The sequence below is a fragment of the Mustelus asterias genome, chromosome 15, assembly GCF_964213995.1.
Source record: "Mustelus asterias chromosome 15, sMusAst1.hap1.1, whole genome shotgun sequence".
Classification (NCBI taxonomy): domain Eukaryota; kingdom Metazoa; phylum Chordata; class Chondrichthyes; order Carcharhiniformes; family Triakidae; genus Mustelus; species Mustelus asterias.
This window is the reverse complement of record NC_135815.1, coordinates 79,417,356-79,432,293: the sequence shown is the minus strand read 5'-3', so window position 1 is coordinate 79,432,293 and position 14,938 is coordinate 79,417,356. Positions and strand designations below refer to the sequence as shown.

The 14,938-nt window shown below is 39.9% G+C and overlaps 1 protein-coding gene across 1 annotated transcript in view; it reads right to left on the bottom strand.

Annotated features, from left to right (window-relative positions):
- The window catches only part of abhd12 (abhydrolase domain containing 12, lysophospholipase), a 120,485-nt gene extending 106,710 nt beyond the window's left edge, over nucleotides 1-13,775 (bottom strand). Inside the window, exon 1 of the mRNA XM_078230210.1 lies at nucleotides 13,372-13,775. Within this exon, the coding sequence (XP_078086336.1) occupies nucleotides 13,372-13,550 (179 nt within the window). The 5' untranslated portion in view covers nucleotides 13,551-13,775. The remainder of the gene's footprint in view (nucleotides 1-13,371) is intronic.
- Between the last annotated feature and the right edge of the window lie 1,163 nt (nucleotides 13,776-14,938).

Sequence of the window (14,938 nt, the reverse complement as noted above, 5' to 3'; positions counted from 1 at the left end):
TCAGAAGCACTGTTATACAAAGCTGTTAAAATGGCATATTAATATCTCAAAGTCTACTACAGATCTGACAGAAGAATTTTAATGTTTAACTGTACAAGAGTTAATAGTTTAATATTTGATGCTATTCATTCTTAATGGTAATTCTATATACACATTCATTTAAAAACGGGAATAGGGTTTTATAATTTCTTAGAAATTTGTAAATTAAAGCATTTGGGAACTAAAGAAAGGAAAATAGCAATTTAACATGTTGACAGGTCAAATTTTCTAGAACTGCATTTCAGGACATATCAGCTTTCATCTGATTAAGATACTCCACTTTGTATATACAGAAATTGAATCAGATCTAGACGGGCACAGCCCGTTCTGGTTTCCATTAGATCACTAGGATCATATTGGATTTCTACTAGGTTGGCCATGGAGAACTAAATACAAAATGCAAACAACTTAATTAAGATAATTACCTCAAAATACAAGGTCAGATTGGGACTTTCCAACTACGATGGGGCAGAATGAATGGCAGTAGAGAGAGGAAAAAAGTAAATGAAACTTAAAAACATGGGAAGGCTTGTAAACTGCCTTTCTTTTTAAACATAGTGCAGCTGTTTAGAGGTACACACCATTACTCCAGAAGACCATTTTTTAAAGAATTTGCAACCTTATGTGCTTTAAAAATGGGAAAAATGCTGGAACGCTTAGTAAATTTATCTGTTGACAACTTACAAAGAAACTCGGTATTAACAAAAATCAATTCTTCCAGTTCATTCAGCTGAAATCTTTCACGCTGAGGCTGGCTTCCTTTGGGTGAGGAGGGAAGGAAAAGAGCTGACGTGTCCTTTCCCTCTAGACTGGAAAATTTGTTGAGAACGAAATAAGTCACTGTCGTCTGGAAACATCACTCAAATCTTTGAGAACAGTTAATCTGTTTCAAGGACTCAAGTGAAACAGGGGAACAAAGTGCCTTCTTAAGCAAATGGGAACACAGCATCGGTTTTGGCTTCAGATGCCTGGTCCGTGTCTGCGCACACTGCTTCCAAAGTTGAAACTGGAAGTAAAGCCCGTCTAAAGCCTCTGTGGAGTTTGCACATTCTCCCCGTGGCTGAGTGGGTTCCTTCCAGGTGCTCCGGTTTCCTCCCACACTCCAAAGATGGGTGGGCCCTGCTAAATTGCCCCTTTAGTGTCAGGGGGATTAGTGGGGTAAACAGGTGGGGTTAGAGAGATAGGGCCTGGGTGGAATTGTTGTCAGTGTAGACTAGATGGGCCGAATGGTCTCCTTCTGCACTGTAGAGACTCTATGATTCTAAACTGTTAATTACCATCTAGTTTGTTGCGTTTTGGACTATTAAACTTAAATGTTCTTAACCTTTTACAAATTGAAGATACATACACAGATTATAAATGGAATACTCATGGCCTTAGTCAATTTTTAAAGGACGTATGCAGTTGGCTCAGTGGTAGCACTTCACTTCTAAGTTAGGTGTCAACTCTGGCTCAGAGGTAGTGCGCATACACCCAAGTCAGAAGGTCGTAAATTCCAGTTCTATAAAAATACTTGAGCATATAATCTCGGCCTACATATCAGTACAATAATGAAGATATTATCTTTCAGATGACATGTCATAGTGAGACCCCCATCTTCCTTCTTTTTTAAAGTTTATTAATTAGTCACAAGTAAGGCTTACAGTAACACTGCAATGAGGTTACTGTGAAATTCCCCTAGTCGCCACACTGCGGTGCCTGTCTGGGTCAATGCACCTAACCAGCACGTCCTTCAGACTGTGGGAGGAAACCGGAGCACCCAGAGGAAATCCACGCAGACACGGGGCGAATGTACAAACTCAGGTACAGTCAGTGACCCAAGCCGGGAATCGAACCCGGGTCCATGGCGCTGTGAGGCAGCAGTGCTAACCACTGTGCCATCATCCTCTCAGGGGGACGGAAAAAATCCCATGGTACAATTTCAAAAAGAGCAAGGGAAGTTCACCTTGGTATTCTAGCCAATATTATCCTTCATCACAAACAACATAAATTGGCACTGTCATTTCTTCCAACAGTGTTCATACTTCAATAGGATTTAAACTGACTCAAGGGTTCAAAATAAATGGGGGAAGCAGACAAAATTGACCCAGAACACTACCAGTAGCCCACAAAAAGGTGATGACAGGGCAACAAATTCAAGAAAGGTCACCCCTGTTCCATCCATTGTGGTTCCTCTGGTCCAGTTATGAAGTTATGAACGCACAAGGAGCAGGAAAACAATATCTAGTTTAATTGGAGGAGCAGTCAGTAGGTGTGGGAGGATGTGAAGAATTGCTCCTCCACTCCCAAATTCAGTCTCTGCCATGCTGCTGCCCCATCTCCTTCAATGATATGCTCCCTCTCGTTCACTCACGATGTTCCATGCAGAGACAGAAGCTATGATTGGAGGAGCAGCAAGAGCAGAAGTAATTATCTTAGATAATGACCCATTCAACCTGAACATTCGCCAGGACGGTGACAACCAGTTTGAACCAAACTTTCAACATCCTCTGGGACCAGAATGAGGTCTAGGTTTAAAAAAAAACAAAAAAGGATTGAGGCAAGTAGAAAGAAGGGCAGGAATAGACCCCGAGGACCTGCAGAGAACAGGGACAGCAGCCAGTGGAGGGGTCAGTCACATTTTAATTTTGTGTGGTGGTAGTGTGGATGGGGGTGGGGACTGCAGAGGCAATGAGAAATGAGAAGAGAACCATGCAGATTCATTTGCCCTTTTACTAACTTAACAAAACAGCTCACGCCTATTTGATTTCTGTTTCATTGCATCAAACAATCTGATCTTTGTTTACTATTGTAAATTGCTCAACCATGTGTTACCAAATAAAGACATTACTTTGCAAAATAAGATTTTAATCTAGCATTGACACATGATTAGCATACTATTTTGATCTGCTAAATCCTTGGCTTGAGATTGAATGAGCTATTATATATTAGCATCTTTCTTTTGGTATTTGTGCTATCTTGGGCTAAAGAAGAAAAAAATTTGACACAAATACAGAAGGTAATGCTGCTACATTACTGTATCACCTAATAAAAGACAAGGTGAGAAATAAAATGGAGCCCCTGAAATTCAAATGGTAGACCTTTAAAAAAATAACAAATACATTTATTTTGATCTGACTAAAGTGTTTTGGAACATACGGAGGTCACAAAACATGCTTCATAAATAAACGTTATTTCTTTATTCAGGAGATCCAAAGATCATTCTTTAAATTGGCTACATAATCTAGATTGATAATTCAGTTTAGCATAACTCTCCGGTTTCGTTGCCCATATGGGTGGGAAAAGTAGAGCAGGGAGTTCTCCCCGCCATCCTCCCCAATATTAATTCTTCAACCACTCCATCACAACTAGTCATACATTGCATTAACGTTGTGCTTGCTACTTGAGTCAATTCACTTGAAAGTAAAAGCATTTTGGAAAGTTTGAAAAACATGCTAAGATGTACATATTCACATTTTGATGACATATGCATACAAAATATTCCACCATCTCTTAAGAGCATGGTGCAAGATGAATCTCCTGATTAACAATCATATGGGCTTTGCCATAACTTGGGACATCATTAACAGTCACTTTGAGAAATGTTGATTAATTAAAACACAAATTGCGCTTCACTAACTTGAGGTAACAGAAAGGGTTGACGAGGATACTGCAATGGATAAGTACAATAATGTTGAAAAGGCATTCGATAACTTGTCAGCAAAGTCAAAACCCATAGAATAAAAAAATGACACTGCCAACATGGATGCAAAGTTGGCTGACTGACAGGAAGCAATAGTTGTAAGCTGTTGTTTCCCCAGACAGGAGGAAAGGTTTTTGGGGTTCTCCAGAAGTTGTTGATAGGACTTCAAATTTTCTTCATATTTATTAATGACCTGGACTTCATGAAACAAAATTTAGAAGTGTGTGAATTGTTAGGAAGTCAATGGTTAACTTGAAGAGGACATGGGCAGGCTGGTGGAATGGGAGCACAAGTGATAGATGAAATTTAATGTCGAGAAATGTGGAGTGATGCATTTTGGTGTGAAGAGCAAGATGCAACAATACAAATGGTAAAAAGGTAAAGGTAAAGTCACCATAGTCCCAGATGACCACCGGCTGCTCTCCCTTTTAGAATAGAGTTGACTGGTGGTGATTGAACAGAGGATCACTATACCTCAGGTGAGGGGCAAGATTGAGAAGGCAGGTCTCCATGAATAACCTCAGCCAGTACAGGAATTGAACCCGTGCTTTTGGTGTTGTTCTGCATCACCAACCACCTATCCAGCCAATCGAGCTAATTGACTCTCCAAATATAAAAGGGTACAATTCTAAAGAGGGTGCAGGGACTCCTTGGGGAGAGATGTGCACAAATCATTGAAGGCAGTAGGGAAAGCTGAAAAAAGCTTATTAAAGCTAGCAGGGTTCTGAGCTATATTAATAGAGGCGTAGAATACAAAAATAAGGAAGTTATGATAAACCTGTATAAAACATTGGTCTAAACTCCACTGGAGTAATGTGTCCAGTTTAGGGAACCACACTTTAGGAAGGATGTATTGACATCAGAGAGGGTTAAAAAAAGGTTCATAAGAATAGTTCCCGATGATATGGATAGATTGGAGAAGCTATGGCTATTCTCCTGGAAGAAAAGTAAGAGGAGATTTAACTGAGCTTTTCAGATCATGAAGAATCTGGACAGGGCAGAGAGGCAGATATTGTTCCTGTTGGTAGAATTAAGAACCAGAGTACTCCGACTTACGGTGTCTGGTGAAAGAAAAATTGATTAACTGAGGAAAACTTTTTTTTTGCAACACATCAGGTGGTTAGGATCTGAAATGTATTGTGGTGGAGGCAGATTCAACCAAGCTCTTCAGAATATTAGATAATTTTAAAATTTATTTCATGGGAAGTCGGTGTTGTTATCAAAGCCAGCATTCGATGCCAATCCCTAATTACCATTTCATAGGGCAGTAAGAGTCAACCTGATTGCTGTGGGTCTGGGGTCACATACAGGCAAGGTTGGCAGATTTGCTTCCTTAAAGGGTATTAGCAAATCAGATTTTTTTTATTAATAATCAATTGTAGTTTCAAGTTCACCATTACCAAGACTAGATTTATTAATTACATTTAAATTCCACCAGTTACCATAGCAGGATTTGAACATATGCCCCCAGAGTATTAGCCTGGGCCTCTGGAGTACAAGTCCAGTGACATTACCATTATGTTATCATCTACCTCCCCATTCCTTCCCCAACCTAACCTGTAGAGAAAAAACTTGCAGGGCAGGTTAAAAAGGCAGGGGTCTGTAAGTAGGGGAGCTGCTCTTGCAGATAGTAGACACAGACAAGACAGGCCTCCTTTTGTGCAGTACTCCAATTCTATAATCTCGTGCTTAAAAATAGTTTCTCCTTTTGGAAAGATAGCTTCATGTGACGGTTTTCTAGATGGCTGACGGGCTGACTTTAGTCTGAATTATTCAAAACAGGAATTATAAATCAGTATGGGTTACAGGCCAGAGAAGCATTCCATCAGTGGTACTTGAGACAACATCCCTGAACTGTCCTGGCATGGCGAAGATTCTACCAAAGAATGTCAGAAGGCTGGAGGGGGGCATCAGTAATGGAAAAATATTGATCCACAATAATAAAATCCTGCCAAAGAATGTGGATACTGATTGTACTTGTAGCTTTTTATTATTGATTGTATATGGAATCTAAAGTGTCAGCAAATGCAGCAGTTTCTGCTTGAGAGCTATTCTCGATTAAAACAAAGTCATCAATTTAACTGCTTTTTCAGAATCCGCACTGCACATGCCTACAAAAAATTCACGCAATCTGGCAGCAAATAGAACTCGCCCTTTGTGGAGGAGGAATAACTCGCATGCTAATCCCCCCCCCCCCCCCCCCCCGCCCCCCCGCACTTTCCTTTCTAAGTCTTGCATAGTTTCTTTTGATCAGGTTCGCCTTTCCCTGTGATCAAATGGGAATGAATTAGGAAGATGCAAATATAAATATAATAAATGGTCATATATAAAATAGAAATAGAAACCATTTGCTAAGTTTCTCCTATCCCTCTGAAAGCACTGACTTGCTGCAAAGTTTTAATATACATCAGAGATGCTCTATTCCCTTGTACAAGTGGCCTTGGAGGTGGCCTTAGTTCATGCAGAAAGCTAGACAATGAGCAACAGCAGGATTTTCAGCCACCAGGGACATCAGAACCTACCTGTTCACTCTACATTTTCCATCACAGGGTCAAAAATAAAGGAAAATCCAAAGGTGTTTTATAAGTATATTAAGGCCAGGAGGATGACCAGGGATAAAGTAGGGCCCATTAGGGACCAACGTGGCAATTTGTGTGTGGAGCCAGAAGATGTAGGTGAGGTTTTAAATGAGTACATTCCATCTGTGTTCACTGTGGAGAAGGACGATGTAGATATAGAAATCAGGGAGAGCATTGCGATTTACTTGAACAACTTAACATTGAAAGGGAGGAGATGTTAACAGTTTTAACAGGCCTAAAATCCCCAAGCCCAAGTGAGATTTATCCCAGGTTGCTGTGGGAGACAAGGGATGAGATTACAGCAGCTCTGACAATTTTCAAATCTTCTCTGGCCACAGGAGAGGAGATTGGAGGACAGTTAATGTGGTACCATTATTCAATTGAAGTAGGAAAAACTAGGAAAGTACAGGCCAGTAAATCTAACTTCAGCAGTAGGGAAATGATTGGAAAAAATTCTGAGGGACAGAACGGGAAGAGAAGGATTAATCAAAGATAGTCACCATGGCTTTGTCAAAGAGAGATCATTTTAACAAACTTTTCAAGGAGGTGACTAGGTGTGCAGATGAGGGTAGTGCAAGACAGGGCTCTCACCTCCTGGCTTGGGCTTGACCTACATGATCCAAGCTGATTGGAATAGGCATTGCACCTCCTCCAAGGCTTGATTTCATTTGCATCTTAGCCAAAAGGCCGAGATGCCGCTTTTAAAAATTGCTTCAAAATGAAGCTAAAATGTAACCTAATGACTTCAACCAAGTACAGCATGTCGACACTACACTTAACCTTAGCCGTACTCTCTGGCCTCTGGATAGATTATTGATCAACAAGGGGTGAAAGGTTATCGGGGGGAGGGGGGGGGAATAATGGGAGTCTGGAGTTGAGGGCGTTTCTTCAGAAGGAACTCTTCAAAATGCAGCTAATGAAAATACAACAAAACTTATTCCAACTTATAAATCAAAGAAAGGGTTTAATAAAGAAACATCATTACTCCAAACTTGGGGCCTCGCCCTGGGCCACTCCCAAGTTCTCCACAATTCTACATAGTTCCTTATTTATAGTGAATCAGCTGGCCAGCTGACTATTACATCACTAATTGGTTCCATGGTTTACTGTGTCAGCTGACCCTTTCATTTTGTTCCCATTGGTCGCATTACATCCTATACAAAGTTGTCACTGGTTACATTCTAACAGAGGGTACAATCAGATCAGCTATGATCTTATTGAATAACGGAGCAGGCTCAAGGGGCCTGCTCCTAATTCATATGTTCGTAAATTCGATTGAGGTGTTCAAGAGAGAATTGGATTTCTATCTGAAAAGAAAGAATGCGCATGGTTACAGGGATAAGGCAGGGGAGTAGGACTAGGTAGAATGGGCCCAATGACCTCCTCTTGCACTGTAAATATTCTGTAATAATCTAGGCTTTAGAATTATAAACAATTTCTAAATCTGAGGACAACATTAAATTAAAAGAAACAATTAACAGAAAGTAGGGTGAGAACCATTGACAAGACAACAATAAACTTGTCAAATGGGTTTGTAATTGGCAAATGAATTTCAACATGGAAAGATATAATACCTCACATTATCCAAGAGAAATAATGTTACATATTTTTTGGGAAATAAGAAACTAAATGGAGTAGAGGAGCAAATGAATCTGGGAGCACAAATCGCTAAAAAGTAGCAACACATATCAATAACACCAAAAGAAAAACAAACCAAGAGGTTATTTCTAGAGGGGCCGGATTGAAAAGTGGAGAAGTACAGAGCACAGAATAACTCCAGTTATTATTATTATTAGGTCACCATATTCTGAAGATGATAGAGGTACTTCATGAAGAGGGTGCAAAAATATTTATAAGGATTATTCCAGAACTGCAAGGATACACCCATTAAGAAACCAAAAAATTGAGTTTCTTTTACCTTAAAAAGTGAAGACTGATAGGTAACCCAAGAAACTGTCAAAGTACTTAAGGTTTTGACAGAGTAGATACAGAGGGTGGATTTTACCATTGTACAGAAAGTCCCAGTGTCAGGCACAATGGTTGCATGGGCAGGCAACAGGACAGGAAACTAGACCTTGCAAGCTATGTCCAGTTAACCGCAGGCAGGCTTGGGAGCCCGCCAATAGCAGCTGGTGGGTGGGAAGTCCAGGCAGCTGAAACGGAGGCGTCAAATTTAAAGGGCAGTCAACACTGGGATCATAGGTTTCATACATTGAGAAGACAGAGAGAGGCCAAACAAGAGAGTCTTTGAAGTAATGGTTTCACACACATCCAGGTAACATTTAAAAGCCTCATCAAAACTGCAATCAGTTGACTTGTTAACAAGTTCAACTGCCTGTTTGCTGCTGCCATGTGTGCTCATCACCCTGCAGCCCACCACTGTCCAGGATATTTCAACAGCAGCAGGGACAAGCCAGGCTTCTGCTTCAATGTGTGAAGCACAGTGCTTCAAAATTTCACAGCAATTGTATGGAGGCGAGAGTGCAATGGCAGCTCAGTGTTGGCTGGTGGTGTCATTCATTTAAGAGTAGCAGTGTTGCAATACTGGGAATACAAGAATCAGTAAAACATGGGAGTAATGCCCTGGAGGTTCTGCTGAGTGTATGTAAGCATGAGGCAGAAGAATGGAAGGGAAACGCCAAAATGCAATTCATCCATTCAGCCAGGGGTTAATAGACCTTGAGAGGTGAGTGCTTTAAATAACAATAGATGTCATGAACTCAGATTTTGAGTGCTCCAAATGAGAAGGGGGAAAACACAGAGGGAAACGGGTTAAGCCAGCTTGAGTGAGGTTGCAACATCCAAATGAACAGCGGGCTCATCAGGGTGTAAAAAGACATGGAACAGGAGGGTGAAGAGGGCCACGCAATAGGGTAACCCCTGCCATATTACCGGGCCAACCACCTACTAGCCTGTCATGCCGGGGCTGAGAAAACCCTGCCGAGAAAGATGATTTTCACATGTGGGGGAAAGAGTAAATCAGAGGCCATCAATTTAAGATAATAACTGAGAAATCAAATAAGTTCAGAATAAACATCTTCAACATGACATGGCATGAATATGGAACCTGCTACCATGGGGGGTAGTTGAGGCCAACAGTACAGTATATAAGAGAAGCTCGGTAGACATATAAGAAAGGTGGAATAGAAAGTTTTGTGAATAGAGATAACTGAAATGGAAGCAGGCTCAAACATAACTGATTAGAAACACAGAAAATAGGAGGAAGAGTAGGCTACCTGGCCCTTTGAGCCTGCTCCACCACTCAATATGATCATGGTTGATCCTCTATCTCAACACCATATATCTGTGCTCTCCCCATGCCCTTTGACGCTAAGTCTGAAAAAATCTATTTCCATCTTAAATATATTAAGTGACTTGGCCTCTACAGCCTTCTGTGGTAGAGAATTCCACAGGTTCACCACCCTCTGGAGTGAAGCTTCTCCTCATTTCAGTCTCAGGATATGGGGTAGACCATTTCATGATCTACCCGTATCCTGAGACTGTGACCCCCTTGTTTTAGAAACCACCCCCCCCCCCCCCCCCCCCCCAGCTGAAGTAAACAGCATCGCTAAATCCAGTCTGTCCAGTGGTGCTCAAATTTTATACATTTCAAATAGATCCCCCCTCAATCTTCTAAATTCCAGCAAACACAAGCGCAGTCAACCGAATCTCTCTTCATACAACAATCTTGCCATCCCAGGAATTGGTTTGGTGAGCATTTACTGCACTCCTTCTACAGCAAGTATGTCCTTTCTTAGATAAGGAGACCAAAGCTGCACACCAAGGCCGTGTACAACTGCAGTAAAATATACCTGTTCCTGTACACAAGAACACTTGCAATGATGGCCAACATTTGCCTTCCCAACTGCTTGCTGTCCCTCCATGCTTGCTTTCAATGGCTGGTGTACTAGGATACCTAGTCCAAATCATTGATGTACATTGTGAAAAGCACTAATCCCTACCGGACTCTCTTTGAAAAAGGCTTATTTATTCCTACTATGTTTCCTGTCTGCTGACCAATTTTCAATCCACATTAATATATTACCCCCAATCCCATGTACTTTAAATTTTTCACACTAGCCTCTTATATGGAACTTTATCAGCCACTGGTTCATCCTCATCTACTCTACTCGTTACATCCTCCAAAAAAACTCCAAACACGATTTCCCTTTCATAAATCCACACTGGGCCAAATAGCCTGTTTTTCTCCTGCATATTACACACAACTCTATGTAAATTCAATTAAATCTATTTTTTATAATTTCTTCAGCGTCAAGACAAACATTGGCTAGGATCAAATATGAAATTCACACTTGTGCAGTTGTGGATGCTGCTCTGGGGATAAGGCACACAGCTGTAGCGAGGCAAAGTTTTAATCTTCAATTGTATGTACCTGACCTTGGAGTACTCGAATATAGCACTGGATGAAAATGTTTCACGCTCCCCGTTCATATCATTCATCTTGATGAAAACAGAATCTTCCCCTCGCCTCGAACCTACCTATTTTCTCAACCAACAGCATTCAGCAAAAATAAGTGATGACACCAAGTCATAAGTTAAACCCATTTAGCGTGTTGAATATATATTTGTGCAAATGGCATTTAAAGCAACTGCTTTTGATCAGCATGCTGCTCTTGCTCCAGCTCACTAATCATGGTATCACTGCACTGTAGGTTAAGGGAACATTCCAGCTAACATCTTTCTGTAATACTAAGTAGCTACAGGGACAAATTTTATTGAACAAATCAGAATAATGCAAATGATTTTTAAAGAATGCTTTCAACAATTTGAATGCCTTTCTTGTCAACATTTAATGATAGAGAGACATGGGCCTCTGAGAAAATACTGACAAAGCATAGTGGTATAATGCATGCTTCCTCTTCCCTCTCCTGCAATTAAGCAAATCACAAAAGTGATTTAGGGTATACACTAGATTCTGTGCATAGGATGAAACTACTAACAAAAAAAAAAGTAACAAGCTTATAATGTAAAATAAGCATTGAATGTAATCTATCAGCACAGGACCAATCAGCTCTTTGCATAAAAATAATCCAGTGGCTTGATTATTAAATCTTCTGAAAGCTATTTTAAGGAGGTTACATTAATGCAGGCAAGCAAAATTATAGCATCAAGCTTGGCAAGGTATACTGTAGCTAGTATGTAGTGAGCCCCAATTTGAGGAGCCTCCAACTCTTAAGCCTCATTTTAAATAAAAATCAAATATTTTTTAGAAAATTACATTTTGGATAGTTTAGGAGTAATTTGACATAAAACAAGTGGCAAGCGCAGCACAGTCAAGATGAAAAAGACAACTTTGCACCCATGGTTCCCAAAGTTCCACAGCACTGGAGTTTTTCCTGTATCATGTCTAGGTCTTTTGTAGATTGGTTGCAATGATTAAACAACTCCACTATTGCTATTCCATAGGACTATGAGGATGATAGGAACAAAAGTAGGTGGACCTTGTGCATCTATCTACAAGCAATTCCTATTTTCCTAATAATTTAACTATATGAATTTCTTTCTTAAATGTTATTACTGACAACTTTCATGGCCAGTTATGGCAAAGCAATCCAACTGTCTGAAAACTCTTGCTTTCAGTACTATCCCTAAATTTATTCCCTCTCAGCAACTTGGAATACGAGGAAGCTATTTTGGCCATCAAGTATGTTCTGTCATTCAACAAGACTTCATAAATCTGTCTTTGTCCCATGTCCCTTAATACCTTTGTTAATAAAAATCTATAATTTGATATTTAAAATTAACAATTGATCTAGCATCCAATGCCAATTGCAGAAGAGAATTCCAAGCTTTTACACCCAGTATGTATAATTTCAATTCTAAAATGGTCTGGTTCTAATTTTTAGACATTACCTCCTAGTCCTTGACTCCCTAACCAACAGAAACAGTTTTTTTTATTTCCTATCTACCCTACATGTTCCTCTTAATATCTTAAAAACTTTGATTAAATCACTCCTTATCTAGATTCCAAATACTTGGAATCTACTTGGTGCAATCCAACATAATTTAACCATATGGGGGGGGGGGGGGGGTGTTCTAGTAAGTCTACACTGCACTCACTTTAAAGCCAATATACCATAAGGTGTGGTAGGCACAACTGCTTACAGTATGCAAAGTGTAGTCTAATCAGGTCTTTGTGAAAGTTGAAGCAAAACTTCCCCTTGTATTCTAACTGAAAAGGCCAGCATTCTATTAAACTTTTTTGATAATTTTCTGTACCTGTTCAGGGCATTTTTTGGAGGAGAAAAGGGGAGGATAGGTGGGGTGGCAAGAAATAGGAGAAATATCCTAATCCATGTCATTCGCACAAATCCATAAACGTGTATGAGTGGCATTAATCGAGGATTAAGCCATTCTTCTTGATATGAACATCACAATAGGGCCAAAAAATGGTGGTGTCAACATTTTAAATTGAATATGACTATCAGACTGAAACTTTTCAGTTACTTAATTCTGCATCTACGGATAATAGTGGAATTATTAGAAATGCTATAAATCTTCCAAAGTATACAAACACAATGTTTATTTAAAATGTTAAACTTAACCAACAACGGTGGCACAATGTATACCGTGGTCGACAATTCCATTGCAGTAAACAAGATTTGGATGCTTATCCTCTGAGCCATTTAGTCATCTTCCTCACTGATAGGTGTTTGGATTCTTGGGAGATTAACCGAGTTATCCCTTAAAGGGCAGTGCAATTAATTACACAATTGTCAAATTATATTCTGACCGTTTTTGCCCAACCAAAGTAAATTTTTCTTTTTTTTCCTCAAAATGACCTTTTCCGTCTTTGAGGAAAGCTGATTCAACCTTCAAACACATGTGAAACCTACGGCCAGATCTGTGTCAGTATCCAGAAAGGTTATCTGCTTGTTATTGCCCTACACTTGCAACTCGAAGGAGACAAGGCTTATTATGCATTCTAGAAATCGGTCCTTTAATGTTTCACCCGATTTGACCAGGCAGATTTCGAACGCATTATCACAACTACAGTATGGATTTCTCTGTTATTCAGTACTAGCCCACGCAGAGAAGCGCTGGTCTTACCTCCGATAACCAGTTATCATTCCCGTCTTTGCGTCTGTGTCGAGGTCGTTATCCCTTCCCTTGCTGGGTGCTGCTTTCTGGCTGTGCTTCAATCTTGGTGAAGACTGTGCCGAGTCCTTTTGTAGGGTCGTGACGGTCGTGTCATGTTCTACTGTCAGGGAATTATTCCTCCTTCGCATTACTAGAAAAAGAAAACGCGAAGAGCCACCTTTATTTAGGGGAGAATAAAAGAGAGAGGGGCTAAAATAGATGGGCTGAAGGCGAAGCGCTGGGAATGGGAGTTAATGGGACCGGTGGAGATCAGCTGCACGAAAGCAGAGCGCTCAGACTTCAGCCTTCCAGTGTTTTGGTTTTTCTAAAGGCACCCAGTTTAGTACATTGTTTGCAGCGACTCCCACCGCTTCGAATCAGCTGATCAGCTACAACCTCCAACCTCTCACCCGTTTGGAGGAAACACGCCTCCCGCATTTTAAGATTAAAAAGTGTTGAATTGGGCATCCATTTTTCAAGCAGGCAGGTTGGAAAGAGTCACTAAATAATTGAACTTGTAAGATGAACCCTTTTTTAAAAAAGAAATAAAACTTCTCCCGGCCGATTTCTATGAGCTGGCTTCTTGTGTGAAGATCAGAAATACAATGCAGCAGTTGCCTGGGAGTAAGTTGCAAATCAGTATTTCAATTGGGAGTGTAGTTTAAAAAAATGAGGGACAGAATTAATTACTCCAGTCTTCTTCCATTATCAACATTATTATGAACAGAGGACCTCGGGTTAAGGTAAATGGCAAAAAATCCAAAGGCAAGATTTTTTTTTGTTGCAAAGCGAGTTGTTATAAGCTGGAATGCACTGCCTGTCAGGACGGTGGAAGTAAATTCAATAGTAACTTTCAAAAGCGATTTGGCTATCCCTATTATTGAAAAGGAGAGTATGCAGGGCTAACGGGAAAGACCATGGGGCTTTAATTGGATATATTATTTGTCATTACACGATTTCCTCGACTTCAGTTAGGGGGAAGAATAATTATTATCAAATAGTAACTTGGACTATAATTATGAGAAATGTTTATGATCAGTGTGCAATTTAACATCATTAAATACAAAAAGCAATGTACAGTAATTGCAGATTTGATAATGCAACAAACTTTGATTTAAATATAGTAGAACGTTTCACAATCTTGGGACCTTATGAAATGTTTTGCAGCCAATTAAGTGATTTTTAAAGTGTAGTCAACTGTTGAAATGTTAAAAAATGTACCTAATTAGTGCACAACGAGGTCCCACTAACAGTAAATGATCAGATTATCTGTGTTGATGGAGGAATAAGCATTAGCCAAATAATGAGGTGAAGGATAGAAATGAAGTCTAAATTTTACACATTTTACACAAGTTTTTATTTACAGAAACACACATTACAAACATCCATCTCCTAATGTAACAACTACAGTTTCAGTCTGCTCTGATACAGAAACCCAAGTGAATCCCTAGTTAATGCCCATCACCAGGGTACAATTATATAGTCAATTATGATACAGTTAACACAGGGTACCAAGAGAATATCTATGCTCTTTTTC